Source organism: Alligator mississippiensis, chromosome 15 (genome assembly GCF_030867095.1).
Source record: "Alligator mississippiensis isolate rAllMis1 chromosome 15, rAllMis1, whole genome shotgun sequence".
In the NCBI taxonomy this organism is placed as follows: domain Eukaryota; kingdom Metazoa; phylum Chordata; order Crocodylia; family Alligatoridae; genus Alligator; species Alligator mississippiensis.
Genome location: NC_081838.1, coordinates 3,782,031 through 3,805,089, shown reverse-complemented (window position 1 = coordinate 3,805,089; position 23,059 = coordinate 3,782,031). Strand labels below are relative to the sequence as shown.

General features: G+C 61.2%; 1 protein-coding gene across 2 annotated transcripts; it reads left to right on the top strand.

The window, feature by feature from the left end:
- The first annotated feature begins 988 nt into the window (after positions 1-988).
- Positions 989-23,040, top strand: EHD1 (EH domain containing 1). Of its 2 annotated transcripts, none has more exons than XM_019480726.2 (6): positions 989-1,069; positions 5,284-5,701; positions 10,165-10,262; positions 18,717-19,129; positions 19,502-19,663; positions 20,811-23,040. In XM_019480726.2, exons 2-6 carry the CDS (start codon positions 5,298-5,300, stop codon positions 21,333-21,335), a joined length of 1,602 nt encoding a protein of 533 aa, XP_019336271.1. In that variant the 5' UTR covers positions 989-1,069; positions 5,284-5,297; the 3' UTR covers positions 21,336-23,040. The 2 variants fall into 2 exon arrangements, with proteins under 2 accessions (XP_019336271.1, XP_019336270.1); XM_019480725.2 differs by lacking the exon at positions 989-1,069 and adding an exon at positions 1,151-1,304.
- The last annotated feature ends 19 nt before the right edge of the window (positions 23,041-23,059 follow it).

The following is a 23,059-nucleotide window of genomic DNA, read 5'->3' as shown; positions in this document are numbered from 1 at the left end:
CTGTGATGTCACTGCCCTGGCAGGAGACGGGGACATGCCCACTGTGATGTCACTGTTCCTGCTGGGGTTCTGCCCATGGTGATGTCATGACACCTGCTAGAGGGAGGGCACAGGCCCACTGTGATGTCACTATCTTTTGGGGGGGGGAAGGGCCATGGACATGGTGACATCACTGCTCCTGCTGGGGTTGGCTAAACCTGCTGTGATGTCACTGGCCCTGCTGGGGGGGGGGCACGCCCACCGTAATAATGATAACCTTGCACCTGCTACACCCTCTCTGATGTCACTGCCCTGTTAGGAGGTGGCCATGCCCCCTGTGATGTCACTTATTCTGCTGGGGGGGGGCCACCGCGGCTGTGATGTCATTGTGCTGGTGCTTGGGGAGGGGGTGGAAGGGCAAAGGGTTGAGGGGTGGGTGTGGGGGGGTGTGGGGCATGTGGGGGGATGGGCTAGGGCTGGAGGCAGAGCACAGGGGGATGGGGGGCTTGGGGTGTCGGGCTGAGAGACAGGGGCAGGGACAGGCCCAGCCCGGTGTGGGGTCCCATGCCCGCCCGGGCCCAGGTGCCAGCTGCAGATAAGGGAGCGAAGGTAGAGAGCCCAGGCCTCCGGGCTGCCAGCACGACCACCACACCCACCCCCATGGGCGCCCCCCACCCCTCCCCGAGCTGGAGAGAGCCCAGGCCTCCGGGCTCCTGAGCCCCATCTGCTCCCAGCCCCCACCCATCCCAACCCCCCAGCCCCCACTCTTGTCCAAAGTGGGGAGAGGACCCAGGGGCCCGGCCCCCGGCCCCCTGCTCTCACCCCCAGCTCCCACAGCCCTCCCAGGGCTGGCGGGAACCCACCCCCTGCTTTACCTTTCCCCCCAACCCCGCCTTGCAAGGGTTAAACATTAACCCCCAAGAGGCAGGGTCAAAGTCACAAGGGGGGAGAGGGTGGGGCAGAAGGGAGCAGGGTCCAGTGGTTAGAGCGGGGACTGGGAGCCGGGACACCTGGCCCCAGAGGGGCGTGCGGGCGAGAGCAGGGGAGGCCGGGAGCCGGAGCCCTGGGTTCTCTCAGCTTGGGAAGAGGGGTGAGAGCGGGGCCTGCGGGCCCGGACGCGCTCCGGGAGGGGAGTGGGGACCATTAGGAACCCAGATGCGGGGGTTGTCCCCAGCCCTGGTGGGGGGCCCCATCCTGCCCCTCCCTGGGGTGGGGGGCAGGCGGCTGCACTTTGCATCTCGCATCCTTATCACCTCCTCGCAGTCGGGTGATCAGTAACCGCCACGGGCCTGGCCCGGACACACGGACTGCTGGGGCACTTGCTGGTAAGGATCCTCGCCCCCGGGTCATGGGATGCAGCTGGTTCTGGGGTGGAACAAAGGTGCGGCTGGGTCCTAGGCCCCACTGAGCCCCCAGCGCTGGGAGGGGGAAGGGCTGGAAGCTCTGGGACAGCCAAGAGTGGGGCAGCGGGAACCCCGCCACCTGGCTTCTCTCCCGGCTCTGGGTGAGGGCTGGCGGCCCGGGGGTTGGAAGCCAGGGCACCTGGGGTCGGTTGTCTCCTCCTACCTGCACCCGGGCAGGGGTCTGGGCTCAGTGCAACGAGGGAGAAGGTGCCAGTGGGGACTCTGCCCCGCAGCAGAGCAGGGCCACCTGGGGCTGGGGCACGGGTGGTCTCCCATCCACACCCCAACCCTCCCTGGCCCTGCTCCGCTTCCCAGGGGCATCAGGGCCTGCTTGGGCACAGCGCCCCTTGCTGGCTGCCCCCAGCTCTGCCAGCGCCCCCCTGCCGGAGCCCTGGTCCCCGGGGTCAGAGTCCCTTTATAGCCGCTTGTTATTGCCTAGCTGGGCTGGTGCCTGCCCGTGCCAGTGCCAGGGGGCAGAGTTCACCCCCCCCCGCAGCCCTGCCAGGGCCCCATCGGTCACCCCAGCCCAGGGCTCCCCGAGCGGCTGCCCCTGTTCTACTCGGCTGCAGACACGTCCCATCCCAGCCCCCACCCCAGAGGTGGTCGCATCCCAGGAAGACTGACTTTGTTTCCTTCCTCCCGCTGGTGCTGAGCATGTCCAGGGGCACCAGGATTGGGGCCTCAGCGCTGGTGTCCATCCGCTGTAACAGCAACTCCATGTGGGAGGGGTCCGTGGTCCCCGTGGGGCTGCTGTTATTCTGGACGGGCACCGGGAGCGACGGACAGATGGACATGGACAGACAGATTGGGGGGGGGGGCGGGGGGGCTGCTGGGGTTAGGCATGAGGGGCTGGCTGGCTGCTACCATATTGCCCCTAGAAGTGCCCACCCCCTCAGCAGGCAGGTAGAGGTCAGGCTGGGTGAGGTTAGCGGAGCATTGGGGGGGGGGGGGGGGGGTGTTACAGTAATGCCTGTAAGGAAGCACCTGCCTGATTCTGGATGGGGAAGGGCAGGTGGTACCGTAATGCCTGTAAGAAAGCAACTGCCTGATCTCAGCTGGCGAAGGCAGGTGGTACCGTAATGCTTTAAGGAAAGCATCTGCCTGAGATGAGGTGGGGGTGGGAGAGTGGTACCATAATGCCTGTAAGAAAGCACCTGCCTGATGTGAGGTGGGGGCTAGGGCAGGCACTACCGTAATACCTAACTCATACAGGGTCTCCCCAGTTGCAGTCTCCCATGGCCGTAATGCTCCTAAAAGCATTGCCCCCACCCCCATGATGGATCTTAAGCCTTTTTTGGAGCAGAGCATAATTTTGGGGGGTGGGGGGATAATACCATAGTGCTCCTAATATGGGTGCATGCCCTACACCTGCTGACAGCATTGACCCTGTCATTGGAGCCCCCCTTAAAAGTTCTACCGTAATACCCCCCCTGTTGTGCATGTCCTTGTGAGCTCAGCTGAGCCGTACTGTAATCCAAGACCTTTCCAGGGGGGTCCCTGCTGTGGCTCAAGCTGGGGGTGGGGGGACCCCAGCCAGCTCCCTCGCTAGGTGCTCTGCTATGAGGATTTGGGGGGGGGGGCAGATCTGGGACAGTGTGTCTTTAAGGCCTGTGTATGTGGGGGGGCAGGGATGGGGGAGGCAGCCCCCAGCCCCCCAGATTGCGTGCATGGGGCTATGACCTATGGATTGACAGCCAGTATCGGAGCCTCGCCCTGGCTGTCTGTTCTATAGGGCATAGGACTGGGCGCACCTGTGGCGGGGGGCAGGGCTTGAAGGAAGGGGCAATAAACTGATTTCCCGGCAGCTGTGTCCTCTATTGACCCCAGGGGGGAGGGGGGCAGATTCGTACCAGGCACTCAGAGGCCTCCAGCTGCTATGGGGATTCCCAGGGACCCCCCAAATCAACTCCCAGGGCCTGGGGAAAGGTGTCCGGGCCCCGCGCCCTGCTCTCACCCCCAGCCCCTGCTCCCCTCCCAGAGCTGGAGAGACCCAGGTGTCCTGGCTCCCAGCCCCCCCCAGCCACTAAACCCCACCTGCGCTGAGCTCACGCCTGGAGCAGCTGGTGGGAAGCGGTCAGGGGCCGGGCTGCCGGCCTCACCCAGTGCGGACGCCTGGGCCCTCTCCAGCTCTGGGAGGGGAGAGCGGGACGCCTGGCCTCTCTATAAATACCTCCCTGCCCAGTGCCAGCCACCCAGCTCCCCCCCCCAGGGCATGGGAACTGCCCCGCAGCTTCCCCAACCCCTTCCCTGGGGGGTTAGAGCGGCGCCGGGCCCCCTGCCAGCCCATGCCCAGCTGTGCGGGCCCCTCCCTGGTTTCCACCCGCTCCCCAGCCTCTGGAGCCAGCTGGGAGGGGCGGAAAATCTCCGCGGCCTCCGGGGAGAACGGTCTTTGGCGGCCACGGGGCTGCCTGGCTCCCTGCCCCGCTCTCTGCCTCTAGGATTTCATGGGGGAGTGGGGGGGTAGGATGGCCTCTTCCCTTCCCGGCCCCTTTGCTGGGGTTGCAGACATGGATTTACACCCCAGGCCCAGCCAGCCCCGTGTTCCCCCCTCCCCTGCCCCCAGAGCACTGGAAGACGTGGGGCTGAAATGCGGCTGGGGCTGGGGTGGGACGTGTCACCTGCCGAGTAGAACAGGCACAGCCGGCTCTGGGGGGTGCCGGGTCTGGAAGGACAGGGCCCCGTGCTGGGATGTGGCCAGCTGTACGGGGGGGGGGGGGTGTCAGGACAGGGGCTTCTACCTCACAGTGATGCCTCCCGGAGCCTTGCTGACCTCACGTGTAACACACGCGTGTTCCGGGCCGGGCACGGGGCGGGGAGAGGAGCAGCCATGGAGGCAGGCAGCTCGGGTGAGGGATGGGGGCCTCTAGGCACCCCCTGTCAGCGTTCCCCTCCTCCCAGCCAGCCCCGTATCCCCCCGCCCTGCCCCTGGATATCCCCCCGGGGGGGCAGCCTGGGGCAAGGGAATAATATAGACCACTGTGGGGGGCAGGAATTGGGGGTACGCAGCCCAGGAGCGAGCGGGGGGGGGGCGCTGGGATCAGAGGCGGCCGAATTAGAGGGGTGGGAGCCAGAGTGACGATGCGGGGTGAGATTTGGGGTGCAGGGGTCGCAGGTCGGGGCGATTGAGGGGTTGGGGGTCCCAGGGACTCAGGGTCACGATTTGAGGCACGGGGAGCACGGTCAGGAGGACTCGGGCCGGCAGCGGGGTGAGATCTGGAGGTCCGAGGGGCGTGGGGGCAGGGACCCAGGGCCAGGGTGGGGGGTGAGATTTGGGGCGCAAGCGTCGAAGGTCAGGGGTGATGGGTGTCGGGGAGACTCGGGGTCAGAGTGCGCGGTGAGATGTGGGGCACAGGGGTCAAAGGCCGGCGGGGGCGTGGCCAGGGGGCTGGGGGCGGTCCAGCAAGGCGTCCCCATGCCTCTCCCCGCGCCTCGTCTTTTGCCACGGTAACTGTCATGGCAGCGCGCCCCACTTCCGCCTCGCTAGCCGTCATGGCGGCCCACTTCCGCCCTTCTCGCTGTCATGGCAACCTCACAACACTACCGCTTCCCTTCTTGCTTCCGCCTCGACGGAAGCCGCGCGGGGCCAACGTTCGTTAGGGCGGCCTCAGCGGCACCCAATCAGCGCCGTGAGGGGCGTGGCTAGAGCGGCTAGAAAAGGCGGCGGGGCGCGCCGGGCTTTTCACTCCACGGGCAGCAGTGGAACGGAGCGAAGGGGCTCTGTGGCCCCTATCCCGCTATACCGCTCCCTCCCCGCCTATACCGCGGTCTATTCTCCCCCCCGATTTTTTAAGGGCACCCCTCCACCCACTTATCCCCCGTTTTTTGGGGGTGCATCATCCTCCCCATCTATCTCCCCCTCTCATTTTGGGGGGGGGTGTATTCTGCCCCCACCTCCTTGCAGTGGGCCCCGCAGCCATGTTCAGCTGGGTGAGCAAGGACTCCCGGCGGCGGAAGGAGCCCGAGCTCTTCCGCACAGTCTCGGAGGGCTTGAAGCACCTCTACACCACCAAGCTGCTCCCCTTGGAGGAGCATTACCGCTTCCACGACTTCCACTCGCCCGCGCTGGAGCCGGCCGACTGGGACAACAAGCCCATGGTGCTGCTGGTGGGCCAGTACAGCACAGGGAAGACCACCTTCATCCGCCACCTCCTGGAGCAGGACTTCCCTGGCATGCGCATCGGGCCCGAGCCCACCACGGACTCCTTCATCGCCGTCATGGGGGGCGAGACGGAGGGCGTCATCCCCGGGAACGCCCTGGTGGTGGACCCCCGGAGGCCCTTCCGGAAGCTCAACGCCTTTGGGAATGCCTTCCTCAATCGGTAAGTGCCTCTCGCCTTGCCCGGCTTTGGGTGGGGAGAGGAAGAGTTAAGTCAACTCTGGGTCATGGTGAGGCTGGCGTCTTGTTCCAATGCGGGGGCTCCCAGCACGGTAGGATCCTGTTGGGTTGACATGGGAGATGATGGTTGGCCACGAGGCTGGGTCTTTGCTTCGTTATTGAGATCCCTAGTGCATGAAGCCGTGTTGGGTTGGCCGGGGAGAGGATGGTTGCCTACAAGTCTAGTGTTTTCTCTCATGGTGTGGTGGGCTCGTGTCGGTTTGCGATGGGGAGAGTTGACTCCAACCTCCTTGGCCTCGAAGGTGGTTCTTTCCTCAGTGGCTGCCCCCTCTGGCATGGTGGAGCCCTGTTGGGTTGGCCTGGTAGGTGCTGGCTGGTCAGGAGGCTGGTGTCGTCTTCTGTCATTGCACGGGGTGGCACCGTGTCGGCTTGGGATGGGAAGAGTTGGTCTGCTTCAACCTCTCCAGTCTTGAAGGGGTCTCCTTGAGCAGAACGGGGAGAGGGCCCGGACGTGGTGGAGTTGTGCGAGAGTTGGCTGGCTAGAGCTCTGTTGCCCCCCCCCCAGTCTGAAACTTGGCTCCTTCCTCCATTGCTTTGATCCCTGGTGGGATGAGACCATGTTGGGTTGGGATGAAGACCCCGCTGGTCCCCTCCGTGCAACTCCCCAGCTCCGAGGCTGGTTCTCCTCCCCCATAGGAGAGACCCCTTGGCCCGCTGGGGACCACAGACATGGGAGCTTCAGCCACGCAAAGTAGGTGGGGGCCTAGCTGAGTCATCACTGTCATTGGGTCGCACTGAGCCCCCCTAGCTGGTGCCATCTACAGCGATCAAGACCCCCAGGCTGGCGAGGCCATGGTGGGTTGGAGGAATTTGGTGGGCGTTACCTTCCTGCCACGGGGAGTCTTCTCTGGGGGGCACCCAGGAGTGCCCCTGGCTGCAGGTGCTGGGTCCTTCCTCCAGGCCATAGTGACCGCAGGCGTGTGCTACCCATGTTCCCCGTGTCATGCTGGGTTTGGAGGGGGGCTATGCCAACCCCCAGCTGTGAGTAGAGTCCCAGGTGTGAACCCCACCCCATGGTGGTACCCTGGGTTCCCCCATGGGCCCTCCAAGCCCCCCCAGGCTCCTTGTGGACCCCAGCTCAGGTGGAATTAGTGGGGGACACACCAAGGCAGCCCCCACCTTGCTGAATCAATAGCAATTAACCCCCTGCGCTGACCAGTGTCCCCTGTCCAGCAAGGCACCAGCTGGGGTGGGAAGAAGCCTCTTGGAGTTTAGGACCTGTCCTATTGATAGCTCCCCACCCAGTAACCCCCTGAGACTGGGCCCAGTGCCTTCCACTCCCTCCTTACTGGGTGGATCACTTCTCCTAAAGGTAGAGCTGGGTTCCTTCCTCCAGGCTGAGCCTGGGAAGGGGTGGGGTGGGGGTTTCCAGGCCTTCCCAGAAACCCCTGCCCTGACCATCAATGGGGGTGGGAGTGAAACTGACTTTTCAAAAGTGAAACTGACCAGCTGCAACTGACCCCAGGGATTCCCCTGGCCTCCAACCAGGCCAGGTGGAAGGGGGCTGGGGGGGGGGCCTATTTTCCTGCCCCCCTCCTTTTAAATATGACCAAGCAGATCCAATTGGGGCCTGGGGTGGGGGGAGTATGAGTGTGCTTGGGGGCATCTTCCCCCCCATCCCTGACGTGGGGGTGGGGGGCATCCGAGGCTCCTCAAAAAGGGATCTAGAGCCCAGCTGGGAATCCCTTAGTAGATCCCAGCTCTTTCGGAGGCCGGAGCCTCAGCTGGGGATGGGACTGAGGAGTCCTGCTGCACCCGCCAACCTCCCCGACCCCATCCAGTGCATAGCAGCTGCCAGAAGCACCAGCCTCACCTGATCCCTAGTTTTTAAGCCAGAGGGTGGGTGAAGCTGGAGCCTTTTGGTGGGGGGCTGGGCTAAGTTTTATGTCAGAGGCTGGGGGTGGGGAAGGCAGGTGAGAGGTGAAGCCTGATCCCCAGCCCTGATGCTACTTTGGGGGGGGGGGTCTTCCTCCCCCAGGCAGGGATGTAGCTGGTAGATTTACCCTCTGGTACTGAAACTTTCCTCTGCCCTGGAGGGGGGCATGGGATTCACCCAGCCCCAGGGTGCCCCAGGCGGGGTGGGGCAGCCAGCCAGCCCTGTGACTGCTGAGGCTTCACCAGTCTTGTTAATGAACCCTACGAGTCTGCCCTTGATCTCTCTGCTTTGCTGGAAGGGAGACTGTCCTGCAGCCCAGCCCAGCCCCAGGGGTGTATATAGCTATAACCCAGGACAGCTGGGCTGTGGTCTCCCAGGGCAGGGCAGAGCAGAGCTGGGGGTCCGGGCTTAGCTGGCTGGAAGCTGCTCCACGCCCTTCCCGTGAGTCTGTGGGTGCATGGTGCTGTACATTTGCATAGCATCCTTCCTGGTTAATAGCTGTGGGGCTTGAGCCCTGAACTTGAGGCTTTAGGTTTGGGGGGGAGGGGGTCTCTCTGTGTCTGTTCCCACCACCCTATCTCTGCCCCACGGCTCCAGGCAGGCTTCCCGGCCCCTAGGAGCCTTCTCTTGCTTCCTCCCCCAGCTGCTGTGGCCTTCCCCTTCCCTGGAAGAAAACCCCTTGCATTCCAGCCATGCCTGGCTGCTGACTCTCTGTCCTGGGCGTGGGATGAGGGAAGCCCTTGGGTAAGGCCCTACCTCTTGCTTTTGTCCAGAAGCCACTGGGCAGTGTTTCCAGCCTACAGATAATCCCCCCCCGGCCTCTGGCTGGGGAAGAGTCCAGGCCTGGCAATGCCTGGGGGGTATTTCCCAGGCATCTGGGTTTTGTCGATTGCCCCCCTCCTACCCCCCCCTTTGCTTCATGTGACAGGGGGCTTTTAGGGGTTTTGCTTGTAGCTGTGTTGGTCTAAGGACATAGGCAGAAAAGGGTCTTTGGGTAGATGCGATTGCATCTTCTATTAGACCAACTAAATACTTGGAAAAAATTGTTCTTTGCAAGCTTCTTCAGGCATCGAGAGAGTGCGCGGGGGGGGGGGAGTTAAGCCTCCCACTGGTGCTGGGCTGGAAACAGTGACTGGGCTGTGCCAGTGCTCCTGCTGGGACTCAACCCCCCCCCCCCCCCCCCCCCCCGAGTCCTGGCTAGAGGGTCTTGCCCCCACTGCTCAGGGTCACCCCAATGCTGCCTTGGGGTCAGGAAGGAATTTTACCCTGTGTTTGGACTGGGGGGGGATTGCCTTTCTCTGTAGCAGGGGCACATCCTCTATTTGGGGTCTCTGAGCATCTAATAATCTGTTCTAGCAGCAGGACGTTGGCCACTGCAATCCCCTGACTTCCCCCTGGCAGGTCGGGGGTGATGTCTGGGGCTGTGCTGAGGCTGCCAGTGGGTTTGTGAAGAGCTTTAGATGGTGGTGTTATATGGGCTGGTTTGGACAGGGCTGATCCTGCCTCAGGCAGGGGGTTGGACTGGCTGGGACGTCTGGAGCTCCCCGCCAGTCTAATTCTCCCTGACTTCTCTGTGTCCGGCTTGCAGAAAGAAGGGGCAGGACAGCGGGTGCTATAGAGAAGAGGGAAAGCACCTTCTCTTTCCCTCTGCAGCGAGTAGGGCGTGGAGCAGCAGCTGGAAGTTGCAGCTGTGGAGGTTTAGATTGGATCTTGTGGGGGGGACTCGGGGGAAGAGGTTAAGCCTCCCTCCAAAGCTTTGGGTGTTGGCTGTAGCCCAGGCTGGGGGTGGCAGCCGGGGGTCTTGCCCCCCCACCGGGCTCAGGCTGATGCTGCATTAGGGCGGGAAGGAGTTTTACCCCGTGCTCACTGTACAGGGAAACGTTCTCCCCCACCCCCACCCGTACCATGTTCCTGCCAGCTGGCGGGTTTCTAAGCACTGCAGGGGGGTAGGGCATAATAGGAAGCCCCTTCCTGGTACCTACCCTGGGTCCTAGTGATTGGCTTGACCCTTTGAGGCAGGAGCTGCCCATTTCTCAGGTGGGGGAACTGAGGCACAGAAGCCTGATGCCTCCCAGATCCTTTGGAGGGGCTGGTTTGGGGGAGGTCATAGGCAGCCTCTTCCTGGCATCTGCCCTAGGTCCTTGTGACTGGCTTTAGGGAGAGGCAGCCCATTCTGCTGGTGGGGGAAACTGAGGCACAGCAGCCTGGCACATCCCAGGTACTTAAGGTGGGGGGGGGGGTCATAGGCGGCCCATTGCTGGCACCCTAGGTCCCAATAATTGCCTTCAGCTTAGGTGGGAGAGGCATCCCGTTTGTCAGGCGAGGGAGACTGAGGCACAGCAGCCTGACGCTTAGGAAGGGGCTGTAGTTTGAACCTGGGTTCAGGAGATTCAAACCCAGGTCAAATGGGTGGTCTTAGGCTGGTCTTCCCCTCCCCCCCCCAACTTCTCCCCCCATCCCCTGGTAGGGAGTGGGGTCCCACCCACTAACCCATGTCCTGTCTCCCATAGGTTTATGTGTGCCCAGCTGCCCAATCCGGTCTTAGAAAGCATCAGCATCATCGACACGCCTGGCATCCTGTCCGGGGAGAAGCAGCGAATCAGCAGAGGTAACAGGCACCAATGAGTGCGTTTGCCCCCCACCCCCTTCTCCCTTCCAAATAGACCTAGATGCAGACAGGTGTCCCAAGTACCGTATTGCCCAGTATACCACATGCCCATCCTTGAAACTAGCAGCTGGAAATTAGAGTGCACATTATAACCGAGGAAATACGGTCATGGCCGCAGAAGGAAAGCTGTAGCCAGGGCTTCCCAGCTGCTGGCTGTGGATCTCTTCTCCCCCCACCCCCCTTTCCAGGAGAGGCTGTCCAGGAAAGATCTCCTCTTTCTCTCCCTGCCCTGCCCTCCCCTCCCCTCCCCCCCGGGGCAGAAGGAAGGAAAAGAGGTGCATGTTCAATTGGGGAGGTGCATTCTATACTAGGAAATGTGGTAATTGGTCTGGATGTCGGCACCCTGAGGCTGGGATCTGAAGCCAGTTGAACCCGGGGGGTTATGGCTTGCGGGGTGGGGGCTTGCCAGGCTGGGACTTGGACCCCTGGGTTCTCTCCCTGGCTGTGATGGCGAGCTGCTTCCCCATGCCTCAGTTTCCCCTCCAGCAGCTGTGAATCTCGCCAGTGGCCTGTGCTTTGGAGGCTGCCCGGCCAGTGGCAGGACGCCTGGATTCTTTCCCAGTCCCTGCCCCCATCCCTGTTGCATCCTGGGCTCGGGACTCCTGGGTTGTCCCCCCTGCGCCCCCATCCCCACGTTGTACAAAGCCTGGGGCAGGGAGGGGGGTCTGTCTCTGTCCGCTGTGCTAGCGCAGAGCTTCTCCAAGCCACTGCAGGCAGCTGCGTCTTCAGAGGGGCCTAGCACAGACCCCGCTTTGTTGGCCTAACCCGGCCCCTTAACCCTCTCCTCCCTGGTGGAAAACCCATGTGATCAGGCTGGAGCTGGGGTCCATGTAACAAGCCATGTGTGGTCTTGGCAGGCGTCTGCATGGACAGGGATCCCAGGACCAGCTTCAGGGGGGCAGGGCCACCTTTAAATCAGGGGCTCTACAGATCAAGGGGGGCTCCAGGATAGCAACCCCCAGCCCGCCCGTCCTGGTGAAGCCTGTGATCTCTGGATCTCACCGCCCATTTAAAGCGGAGTTGTGGGCTCTCGCCACAGCCTTTTGGACTGGTGTGAGAAGATATCCCCCTTCTCTCCACCCCCAAGACTGGGCGGGGGTCCACTTCTGCCCCATCACGGAGATGGGTCTAGGCCCCAGACCTCACAGCCGCGTTTAGTGTCACCCGCGAGGTGACTCTGGGAGCTTTTTTTATCCAGAGAAGCTAAAGTGAGTCCCACCCATCTGTACACCGGTTTTCTGGGCTATTACCCGTCGGGCAATGTTACCAAGAGCAGTGGGGAACAGACACCCTCCTGCCCGGGGTAGACCATGTGGTGAGGACTCAGCCCCAGCGATCTGTCCTTATGATCGGAGACTCCCGCCCCTCTGCCTTGGCGTGGAGGAGTGTTTTAATGCGGTTCAGGTTCAGGTGTCTGTGCTCCCGTCCGTTCCTTGGAGAGGGCGATCTCTTGGCCTGTGGTGAAAGGAGCAGGGAAACTGAGTCACAGCGGGTGACCGTTTGCCTGGTTCTCGGAGCCAACAGTCTTGGCCGACGGAGCAGAGAAACTGAGTCACAAAATGTGACCGTTGGCCCATTTCTCTGAGGGAACAATCTTTTGGCCTGTGGAGTTAGGGAGGAGGGCAACTGAATCATGGCCTGTGACCATTGGCCCATTGCTCTGAGCGAATGATCTCTTGGTCAGTGGAGCAGGGAAACTGAGTCATGACCTGGGGTCGCCTTATTGGCATTGGATGAGGGTGGAGGGGGGTCATAGGCAGCCCCTTCCTGGCACCCTAGGTCCCAATGATTGGCCTCAGCTTGGGAGGGAGAAGCATCCCATTTCTCAGGCAAGGGAAACTGAGGCCCAGCAGCCTGATGCTTGGGAAGGGGCTGGGGTTTGAACCTGGGTCCAGGGATTCCAACCCCGGTCAAGTGGGAGGTGACCCTGGGGTCACCTTATTGGTATTGGGCGTGATCCTTGGCCTGTGCATCTTGGCTCCCTTGAAGCCGTCCCTCGCCCTCTACCGTCTCTCACGTGCTGATGGTCATGGCCCCTATCCCACGTTACACGTATCATGCAATGCCCCGGCGAGTGGCACAATAAATCTAGGCTGACCGCACGTGCAAAGGAACTATCGCACGAGTCACTGGTGAATCGCGCCCTAGGTTTAGACCGTCCCCCACGTGCAGAGGAGTTATCACGCCATAAAAGTGACTCTCCAGCTACAAAAATGGCTATCCAGCTGCAACGCGAGCGCTGGAAGACGTGTAGACAAGGTTCTTCGGGTAAATCTGATATGTTTTATTATGTACGAAGATGCGGATGAACTCTGTAGCTGGTTGCCATCCAGCTTTCTCTGGGACGCATGGCTGGGCCCCGTGACTCAGACTGAACTACTCCTGGGAGCAGAGGAGCTGGGAGAAGGGCGGTAGCGACCCAGCCAGCCCAGCAAAAAGGAGCTGTTGCAGCCCTTTGTGCCTATGTAAGGAGATTATTTTCCCCCTTCTTCCTACCCCGGAGACCTGCTCCGTCACGGAGATCGGCCTCTCCAGCCTGTATTCCCTCTGTAGCAAACAGCGGAAGGAAAAAATCCTCATTTTCCCTTCTGAATGACGTTGCCTTTTCCAGTCCCTCTGCTGGTATGTGATTGTGCGCGTCCTCCCCCCTCCCAAAACCCTCAGGAAACTGCTCCCAGAGATAAGCCCGAGCGATGGCTTGAATCCAAGGGAGAGACCCTGCAATGGGAGCGTCTCTCCCTGCCTTCCTGCTGCCAGGTTCGCAGCTGGGGAAGGGGGTAGCATTCATTCGCTTCCCGGAAAGCTAAGAGGCATTTGAAAACCTCTTGAGCTCGCTGGCCGGGGTGTGGGCCGGCGGGGATGGAGCCGGGACTAGTCAATATTCAGCCAGGAGAGATCTTTGGGCACGGTCTAGACCTGTGATCCGTGCCCTCTGGGAGGTCTAGAGGTGCCCCTTTGAGAAAATGCCAGCTTTTAGCTTTTTCACTTGATTTTTGACTCTAGAAAAATAACATGGGAGGGGCGGTTATTGCAAAGAGCTCAAAGACTCCGGGTCTTGGCTTTTCGGATACTCCGTTGTCCTTTTATTTTGAAATCCCCTTGGTTTATCTTGTGAATCGCTATCACTAAAAGCCCCCCACCGGGGTCACCCCCTTCCCTGTTCCATAGATGTATGGGGCTGGAAGGGACCCATGGTCCAGCCCCCTGCGCGTGGGTGGGAAAGACCGCTGTGGTTTTTTTTATCTGGAGAAGTACAAGGGAAAACTCTTAGGAAATCTAGGTTGGAAGGGACCTCGGGAGGTCATTGATGCCGACTCTTCGCTCCCAGCAGGACCATCCCTGAGGAGATCATCCTAGCCAAGGCTTTTTCTGCCAGGGGCTTTGGTACCTCCAAGGATGGAGATCCCACCAGCTCTCTGAGCAGCTTGGTCCAGTGCTTCACTGCCCTTTCATGACAGTGTTTGTTTGTTTTCTAATCCAACCTCAACTCCCCTTGCTGCAGCCTGAGCCCATTGCTCCTTGTCCTGCCATCTGTCCCCACTGAGACCAGCCCAGCTCCAGCCTCTTTGCAGCCCCCCTGCAGGGAGCTGAAGGCTGCTATTCAATCCCCCTCGGTCTCTTTTTCTCCAGACTGAATCAGCCCAGTTTCCTCAGCCTCTCCTCACCAGTCCTGTCCCCCAGCCCCACAACCATTTTCCTTGCCCCCCGCTGGACTCTCTCCAACTTGGCCACATCCTTTCTGTAGTGGGGCCCACAACTGGACACAGCACTCCAGATGTGGCCTCATCAAATAAAGGATAAGAACCACTGCCCTCAGCCTGTTGGCACCGCTCCTCCCAATGCAGCCCAGGATGCCGGTAGCCTTCTTGGCACCACGGGCACACTGCTGGCTCCTGTCCAGCTTCTTGTCCCGTGCCCCCACATCCTTTTCTGCAGAGCTACTGCCCGGCCTGTTGGCCCTGGTGCAGGGGACTGTCCTGTCCTAAGTGCAGGACTTTGCACTTCTCCTTATTGAACTTCAGGAGATTTCTTTTGGTCCAATCCTCCAATGTGTCCAGGTCTACCTGAATCCTGGAGTTGCCTTATCTAGGACTCCCCACAGGTTGGTGTCCTCTGCAGACTTGCACCCATCCTGCCTTCCAGATGGTTGGCGCCAGACAGACTTCCTTGTTCTCGGAGCGGGGAGGCTGGGATAGAGCCTAGGGGAGCTGTGAACTCCCCATCCCTGGCGATTGAGAAGAGGGGGGACAGCCGCCGGTCAGGGATGACCTAGGTGTACTAGGTGATCTCCCAGGCTTCTGGGCTTTGCTGATTGCCCCCTCCTACCCCCTTGTTTCGTGTGTGTGTGTGTGTGTGTGTGTGTGTGTGTGTGTGTGGGGTGGGGGGGGGGTAAGGCTCCTTCCAAGGCATTCGGTGTTGGCTGCAGCCCAGGCTGGACAGTGCTTCTGGTGGGACTCAACCCTGGAGGCTCCTGGACTGAGGGTCTTGCCCCTCCATGCAGGGCCAAATCAAGGCTACATTTGGGGTCAAGAAGGAATTTTGCCCCATGCTCAGACTGGGGGAAGGGGGTGCCATCCTGTAGCAGGGGCACAGCCTCTACCTGGGGTCCCTGGAGCATCTCTTAGCAGCTTTTTGCCGTAGAGGGTGGATGAGGCATGGTTCGGATAGGGTTGGACTAGATGGGACCTCTGCAGGTCCCTTCCAGCCCCACTTCTCTGATTCTTAAGGAGGCCGTGGTTTACTGAGCTACTGGCGCTCGGATAAAATGATCTCCATCAGCTCCCTACGGCACAGAGACTTCAGTATAGCTGAGGGCTTCGAGTCTGTAGGTCTGTCTGTAGGGCTCATCTCCAGGCACCTACATCTGTGCGCTCTCTGGACCTGGCTTTTCCCTACCTCCAGGGAGAGCCTGGGATCACTGGTGCGACTTAGGGGTGCTGTGCAGTTCTGGGGAGGCTGACGTGCTTGCTGATGGGGTGGGGGAGCTCAGAGCCCCCAGCACTTGGCAGAGACTGGGGGGAGGGGGGTGGAGCTGTACAGTGGTCCGACCTGGGGATGGTGTCTGGCTGGCGTCTTATCCTGGGCCAGAAATATCCCAGAATTGGCGTGGACACGCCCTGGCCTTCTCATCAGGATGTAGTAACCCAGACGGGGGGTAACTTTGGCAGGGGTTAACCTAGAAGTGGGGTAAGGGGGGGGGGGCAGTGTTACTCCCATAGCCACCCTGCATTCAATGCTGCCATCCCAAAACAAGCGCAGCCACACGTTGCGATATCCTGGGGTAACCTGGAACTGCCTCTTCTCCATTTCTCCTTGGGCTTTATCCCGGGACTGCAGCTACGGAGGTCTGAATGGTTGCAATGTTGCCCTGGGCGCATAGGAGTTGGGGGAGCGGCTGCCTTGCCCTCCCCGCTCCCCCTGCACATGCATGTCATGGGGGAGCAATCCAGCTCTGCGTTTTGTAGGGCACAGAGGAGCTTCCCTCCCTGCAGTCCTGGCCTTTGCCAGGCAGAGAAGCAGCCAGGGTGGAGGGGAGTTTTCTCTTAGCTTCCTGGCCACAACTTCCCTCTTCCCCCACCCTTAAAGGGGAAGCTCAGGGCCACTGGGGGGTCCCCCTTCCCCCTAACAATAGGGCTTTGTCCTGGGCTGGGGGGGGGAGGGGGAAGTTGTCCCATTCCCCGAGGGTCACAGACTGGCTTGGCTGGTCTCGGACACCTGGCTTCCTTCCCTGGAGGTGCCTGTCTTGGGGGGGCAAAGTTTGGGGTGTTTTAGGGGCACCAGGTGAGGCTGGAAGAGACTCTGGCTTCGAGTGAATGGCGATGGAGGCTTCACCCCCCCGGGGTTGGCCTCAAGCCTCTCCGGCCGACTGGAGACTGTCACGGGATTCCTGGAGGCTGAGTGACGGGGCTTTGCTCCCCCCGCCGGGCCGGGGGCTTCTGTCGGGGGCATGTTCCCTGGGGCGGGGGCTGTGGGGGAGATCCCGGTGCTGGGCAGGCCGCGGAGAGCAGCGATTAGAGCAGAGCCGTGAGGGGCGACAGGGCAGAACGCAGCCGGCCGGGAGTCCAGGAGAAACGCTGAGCTGTCCAGGAGCCAGGAGCAGACCTGGGAGGGGGTTAAAGTTACCCCGGGTTAACTGCAGTGTCCAGCGCTATCCTGGGACAAATAGATTAGGGGCTGTTGCCGCCCTGCCCCGTGGAGGCGCAGTGATGTCATAGCACCGCCGCTGTGTCTGGCCCGGATCTGGGGTAACTGGGATATCCGTGCATGCAGGACTGCCAGGGTCTTCTGTGCCTCAGTTTCCCCATCCCTGGCGCTGGGTAGGAAGGATGCGGCTGGGGCTGGAGGAGTGTGAGAGTGTGAGGGGTCGGGTGTCCCCGGCTGCGTGCGACACTAGGGCACTAACGTGCAAGGCATGAGAGGGGGTCTCTGCCCTGGCAGGTCAGGTGGGGAAACTGAGGCGGGAAAGCCCCTCCTTCCCAGCTGAGCGGGGAATAAGGAACCCAGACAGCTGAGTCGGTGACCTCCTGCCCCGAAGCTGCCTGGGGTGCTCAGCTCGGTTCCTTGAAGGCCGTGTGACTTCCTCCTTTTGGGGGTTGAGGCGGTCATGCTTCCCTGCAGCTCGGGGCTTGTGAAATGGGTTTTGCAATTGGTGCGAGGCCGGGGCGGGGGCTGGGACCCAGCTCGGGTGCTGTGGGAAAACTTCCCCCCCACCCCCACACTAAATGGGGCAGCTGAGATCCACAGCTCCCCCCTGCAGGCTGGATCGACCCTCCTACCCCCCATCTGGGCTAGATGACCTCTGGGGGTCTTCAGCCCCCCCTTCTCTCTCATTTTGATGTGCTTCAGCCTGCTGGGACAAAGCAATCCCTCCAGCCCGCAGGACTCTGGATTTTGGGTGGGAGGGAGGTGCGTGTTGTATGTGAGAAATATGGTAAAGGCCCCGTGCTACCCCGCTTTTTGGTTGGGAGCAAGGTGTGCGTTGTACATGAGAAATGCTGTACATGCCCCATGACGCCACCTCTTAGCTCTGACTTCACGGTGGGGCTAGCGTGGCTCGCAGAGGGGGAAGAGGTGGGTCTTGTACATGGGAAATATGGTAACCTCCACATACCACCCCGCATTTTAGGTGGGGGAAATGGTGCACATTGTACGTGAGGAAATAGGGTAACTGCCCCCGGCTGCCTCCCCCGAGCTACAACTTCGGGGTGGTGCTGGAGTGGCTGGCGGAGGGGAAGGTGCACGTTGTACATGAGAAATTGGGTAAATGCCCCATACTACCCCCTCATCCTCCAGGCATTTACCGCATTTCTCATGTGTGACGAGCAGCTTTTTCCACCCCCACCCAAAAGCAGGGGAGCTAGCATGGGGCATTTACCAAGATCTTGCGTATGCTGCGCACCTTTCCCCTCCATGAGCCACTCCAAAGGTACGAATCATAGGAGAAATATGGTAAACTCCCCATACCTCCCCCTTATCCTCCAGGCATGTACCGTATTTCTCACATAGAACGCACAGTTTCCCCACCACGCACACGCAGGGGGTGGTATGCAGCACTTACCATAATTTCTCATGTACGATGCACACCTGTTTTTGCTCCCCCAAACATGAGAAATATGGTACCCCCCATCTTCCAGGCTGCTTTGGGGTGGTGCTCAAATGGCTGCAAGGGAGGGGGTGGCGTGCATCGTGTGAGAAATACGGTAAATGGCCCATACCACCCCCATCTACCAGGCATTTACCATATTTCTCGTACAAGGTGTACCTCCCCACACCAAAGGGGGTGGGGGGTAGTATGGGATGCCTGTAACTTCTAGTGTATAACATGCACCTATCTTCCCCATTCAAAAGGGGGGTGGGGGTGGTATGGGGTATTTTACCATAATTTGTCACGTATAACACAACTCCACAAATGTGAGAAATACAATAAATGCCCCCTAAGGACCCCCCCCCCCCCAAAGAAAAACCAGGCATTTACCATATTTCTCGCATACAATGCACACCTTTTTCTCTGCCCAAAAGGGAGTGGTGGTGGTATGGGGCATTTACCATTATTTCTCACATACAACACACAACTTCTCCCCTCAACCATGAGAAATGTGGTAACGGCTCCAGGCCTTTACCCTGCTTTCTCCCACACAATACGTGCTCTTCCTTCACCAAAATTACCATAATTTCCCATGTATAGCATGCCCCATCCCTCCCGCTGTTCTCCAGGCCTTGACTGTAAGTTATCACATAGAGCATGCACCTTTTCTCTGCCCAAAAGGGCGCTGGTGTGAGGCGGTCACCGTAACTGCCCATGTAGGACACGCACCTTTGCCACCCTAAAGGGAGGCATTTACCATAATTTACCATGTATGATGCACACCTTTTTTCCCCCCTCCTGTGCCCCAGGCTATGACTTCGCGGCGGTGCTGGAGTGGTTTGCAGAGCGGGTGGACCGCATCGTCCTCCTCTTCGACGCCCACAAGCTGGACATCTCGGATGAGTTCTCGGAGGTGATCAAGGGCCTGCGGCACCACGAGGACAAGATGCGGGTGGTGCTGAACAAGGCGGACCAGATCGGGACGCAGCAGTTGATGCGGGTGTATGGCGCCCTCATGTGGTCACTGGGCAAGATCGTGGACGCCCCCGAGGTGGTGCGCGTCTACATCGGCTCCTTCTGGGCCCAGCCCCTGCTGGTGGCCGACAACCGGCGCCTCTTTGAGGCCGAGGAGCTGGACCTCTTCCGCGACATCCAGGCCCTGCCCCGCAACGCCGCCCTGCGCAAGCTCAATGACCTCATCAAGAGGGCGCGGCTGGCCAAGGTGTGGGAGGAGCTTGAAATGATTATGGAGGGTGGGAGGGGCTTGGTGGGGGTTCAAGGAGGGGCTTAAATATTATAAGGGGCCTTATAGGGGTAGGAGGAGCTGGGGTGGGGGGAGATCCAAGTGAGAGTGGCCTGTGATCCACTCTGCTGGGTGGGGAATACTGGGGGGACTGGGGACCAGGACACCTGGGCTGCCGTCTGTGTACTTGGAGGCACAGGGGTGCCGAGGCGTGGAGCAGGGGGAAGGGGGGACCCAGGATTTCTGGGTTCTCTGATTTTGGGGGGGGTGAGAGCAGGAAGGGGCTGAGAGCCCGGACACCTGGGCTCTCCCCAGCCCCTGCAACCCAGGCCTGTCCCCCGCCACCCCCAGGTCCACGCCTACATCATCTCGGCGCTGAAGAAGGAGATGCCCGTGTTCGGCAAGGACAGCAAGAAGAAGGAGCTGGTGGCCAACCTGGGCGACATCTACGCCCGCATCGAGAAGGAGCAGCAGATCCCTGCCGGGGACTTCCCCGAGCTCCGCAAGATGCAGGTGGGGGCAGGGGCTGGGCTACGGGCACCCAGCTGGGGTCGGTCTGTCTGGGGCTGGGGGTGAGAGCCCCGATGCCTGGGTTCTCTCCAGCTTTGGGAGGGGAGTGGGGGTGTGCAGGTGGCCTGGACCCCTGGGCGCTCCAGCTGGTGGGGGAGTGGGGGCCTCCAGGGAGGGACTGACCCCCCCACCCCGACTCAGCCGCAACTTTGCCCCCTAAGCACAGTTCCTAGCCCACGGGCCCGGATGCCTGGGTTCCCTCCAGCTCTGGGCTCCAAGCTCAGAGCCCTGAGAGGGGAGTGGGGCTGGGGTCTCTCCAGACCTCTGGGGTCGCCTCACTCCCCTCACAGAGCTAGGGAGACCCCGGGTATCCAGCCCCTGCTTCCCCCCAGATGTCCAGACCCCACCCCAGGTGCCAAGCCCTGCTTGTGTGGGTCACTCGTCTCCTGGGGAGGTAGGAGGACTCCAGCCCCCAGGCCGACCGTGGCTCCCAGCTGAGCTGAGTCAGGGGAAGCCGGAGGGGAAGGGAACCAAGCATGTTCTCTTCCCATAACAGGGAGGAAGTGAGTGCTGGGGGGCCGGATGCTGGGTTCCCCCTTGGGTTTGCTGCAGATGGGAAGGGGCGCTGTGAGAGCCGGGGCGGGGGCTGGCAGCCTGGACACCTGGGTTCCCTCCACGGCTAGGAGAGGAGTGGGGGAGCGCGAGTGAGAGCTGGGGGCCTGGACACCTGGGTTCTCTCCAGCTCGGGGCAGGGGGGAGCAGCCCGGATGCCTGGGCTCCCTCCGGGTCCAGTGCCTCAGAGCAGGGAGCTTGTGTTCTTCCCAGGCCCCCTGTTCTGTGCCGCTGCTGGCACCCTCCACACCAGAAGCAGCCACAACTTCACCTCCCCCTCCCTCCAGCACCAGTCCGCTCCTGGAGTGAGTCCCTCTGCTGGAAGGGGCCCATGACCCACAGACTCTGTTTCTCTTTCCCTTCTGCCATGTTAAATCATGTCCTATACTGACCCCCCACACACACCCCTCCCCAGAATCGGCCGCAACTTCACCCCCTAAGCACAGATCCCAGCCCCACTGGCTCCAAATGGGGGTGAATCCCCTGCACCTCTCGCAGTACAGTCCCCATGACCCACAGCCTCTCCTTCCTCCCCCAGGAACTGCTGCTGAGCCAGGATTTCGGCAAGTTCCCGTCCCCCAAGCCACGGCTCCTGGAGGCCGTGGACTCCATGCTGGCCCACGACATCGCCCGCCTCATGGAGCTAGTGAGGCAGGAGGAGGCCCAGGCACCCACGGCCAATGTGCGGGGCGGCGCCTTCGAGGGGGCGGCCGACGGCCCCTTCGGGCTAGGCTACGGCGAGGGGGCCGGCGAGGGAGCCGACGAGCCCGAGTGGGTGGTGGCCCGGGACAAGCCCAGCTACGACGAGGTCTTCTACAGCCTGGGCCCGGTCCAGGGCAAGCTGACGGGGGCCGCGGCCAAGCGGGAGATGGTCAAGTCCAAGCTGCCCAACACGGTGCTGGGCCGGATCTGGAAGCTGGCTGACGTGGACCGCGACGGGCTGCTGGACGCCGAGGAGTTCGCGCTGGCCAACCACCTCATCCGCGTCAAGCTGGAGGGCCACGAGCTGCCCGCCGAGCTGCCCTCGCACCTGGTGCCGCCCTCCAAGCGCCGGCCCGAGTGATTGGGGACCCTGCGGCCCCACTCTGGACTCTAGTAACATGGGGCTGCTGGCCGCCTTGCCTCTGTCTGCTTTGGGGAAGGGGGGGGGCCCTCGACCTCAGGGATTTGGGTGCTTTCCTGCTCCCCTTGACCTCTGCCTTGGGGTGTTTGGGCACCTGGAGGCCCCCCTCGTCGTCCTCTGGGATTTGGGCCCCCCATCCTCCCCTTGTCCTTCATCTCGGGGGTTTGGGTGCCCACCTGCTTCTCGCATCTTCTGGCTTAGGGTAATGGGGTCTCCCTGAGGTCCTCTTGACCTCTGGCTGTGGGATTTGGGTGCCCCCTGCCTCTGAACTTGTGGCTTGGGCTATTAGGGTGCCCCCATGATCCCCTTGATCTCTGGTTCTGGGATCTGGTTGCCCCTCTGCTCCCATTGTCATCTGGCTCTGGGATTTGGGCACCCCTCCCTACTTCCCTTGACCTCTGGCTTGGGGTATTGGGGTGCCCTTTAGCCCCCTCATCCTTAGTATTGGATTTGGGCACCCCCTTAATTCCCTCAAACCCTGAGCCAGAGTATTGAGGGTGCCCCACACTCCTCGTCCTCTGGCTCAACGGATTTAAGTGCCCCCGTACTTCATTTGAACTCTGTCTGAGGGCATTGGGGCAGCCCCTCCTTCAACCTGGGTGTTTGGAGGGTCACCCCCTGGTCTGTGCCAGGGTGAGTGAGAGCTCCCTCTATTGGTCTTGAGGATTTAGGCACCCCCATGCTCCCCTCAACCCCTGCTTATGGGACTTAGGTACTCCTTCTTGCCTGGTCTCTTGGGGTACTGGGGGCAATAAGGCCCCTCATCCATCTTGAGGATGTTGGCACCCCCACACTCACCAAGATAGGGTGTCAGGGGTATTGGTGCCCCCTCTTCCCCTAGTGTTTGGGGGTTTTGGGGGTGTCCCCCTACCTGTCCTGGGGCATTTGAAGTCCCTTGGCCTGTCTTGGGGGATTTGGCCTGTCTTAGGAAAGACCTGCCCTGTCTTTCCCCAGCTCTGTCGAGAGATTTAGGGGGGGTCCCTGTCCATCATAGGGGCACTTGGGTCCTCCTGGGGGGTATCTGCCTCCTTGTCTGTCGTGGGAGCATTGAGGGGTGCCCCCCATCTCTCCTGGGCATATTAGGGGGCAGCTGTGTAATTGGTGCTGGTTTCTTGCCCCCCCCCCAGGAACAAAGCACTGGAGTTGGGGGGGGCTTCCCACACCCCCTCTAGCTGCCCTTAAAGGTGGGTGGGGGCTGGTGTAGTCTCCCAGCATCCTCTTTTCTTACCCCTTCCTCTTGTAGAAGACACTGGCCCAGCCCCGCAGGGCTTCCTGCCCCCACCATCCCTGGTGGGGTAGGGGGGGTTCTAGGTTGAATTTGGGGCCTAGACCCCCACTAACCAAGCTAGATACCACCCCCAGATGCCAGGGGGGGCAGGCCCCCTGCAGGTGAGGGGCACTGGGGATTTCTAGCTGAGTACTGAGGGGAGGGGGCTGTGCCCAACTTGGGTGGGGGGCTGCTGGCAGAGCTGGGCTGTTTCATACAGCTCCAAGGGCAGGAGGTGGGGGCCACGGGCATGGGGCTGTTGGCAGGCTGGGCTCCTGGGGAGGGGGAGAAGGGCCCGTGGCACCCAGGCGTCCCCCTCGTGGGCATCGGCTATGACGGGTCTGTTCGTTCTAGCTCATTAAAGGATTGATTTGACGAGTTCTGCACCGGGGCGTCT

Bases quoted from the DNA above. Each gene is read 5' to 3' on its own strand.
- EHD1 (XM_019480726.2), top strand. From the start codon at position 5,298: ATGTTCAGCTGGGTGAGCAAGGACTCCCGGCGGCGGAAGGAGCCCGAG. The intron at 5,702-10,164 runs GTAAGTGCCTCT...TGTCTCCCATAG, and splicing joins GGGAATGCCTTCCTCAATCG to GTTTATGTGTGCCCAGCTGC. The intron at 19,130-19,501 runs GTGTGGGAGGAG...CGCCACCCCCAG, and splicing joins AGAGGGCGCGGCTGGCCAAG to GTCCACGCCTACATCATCTC.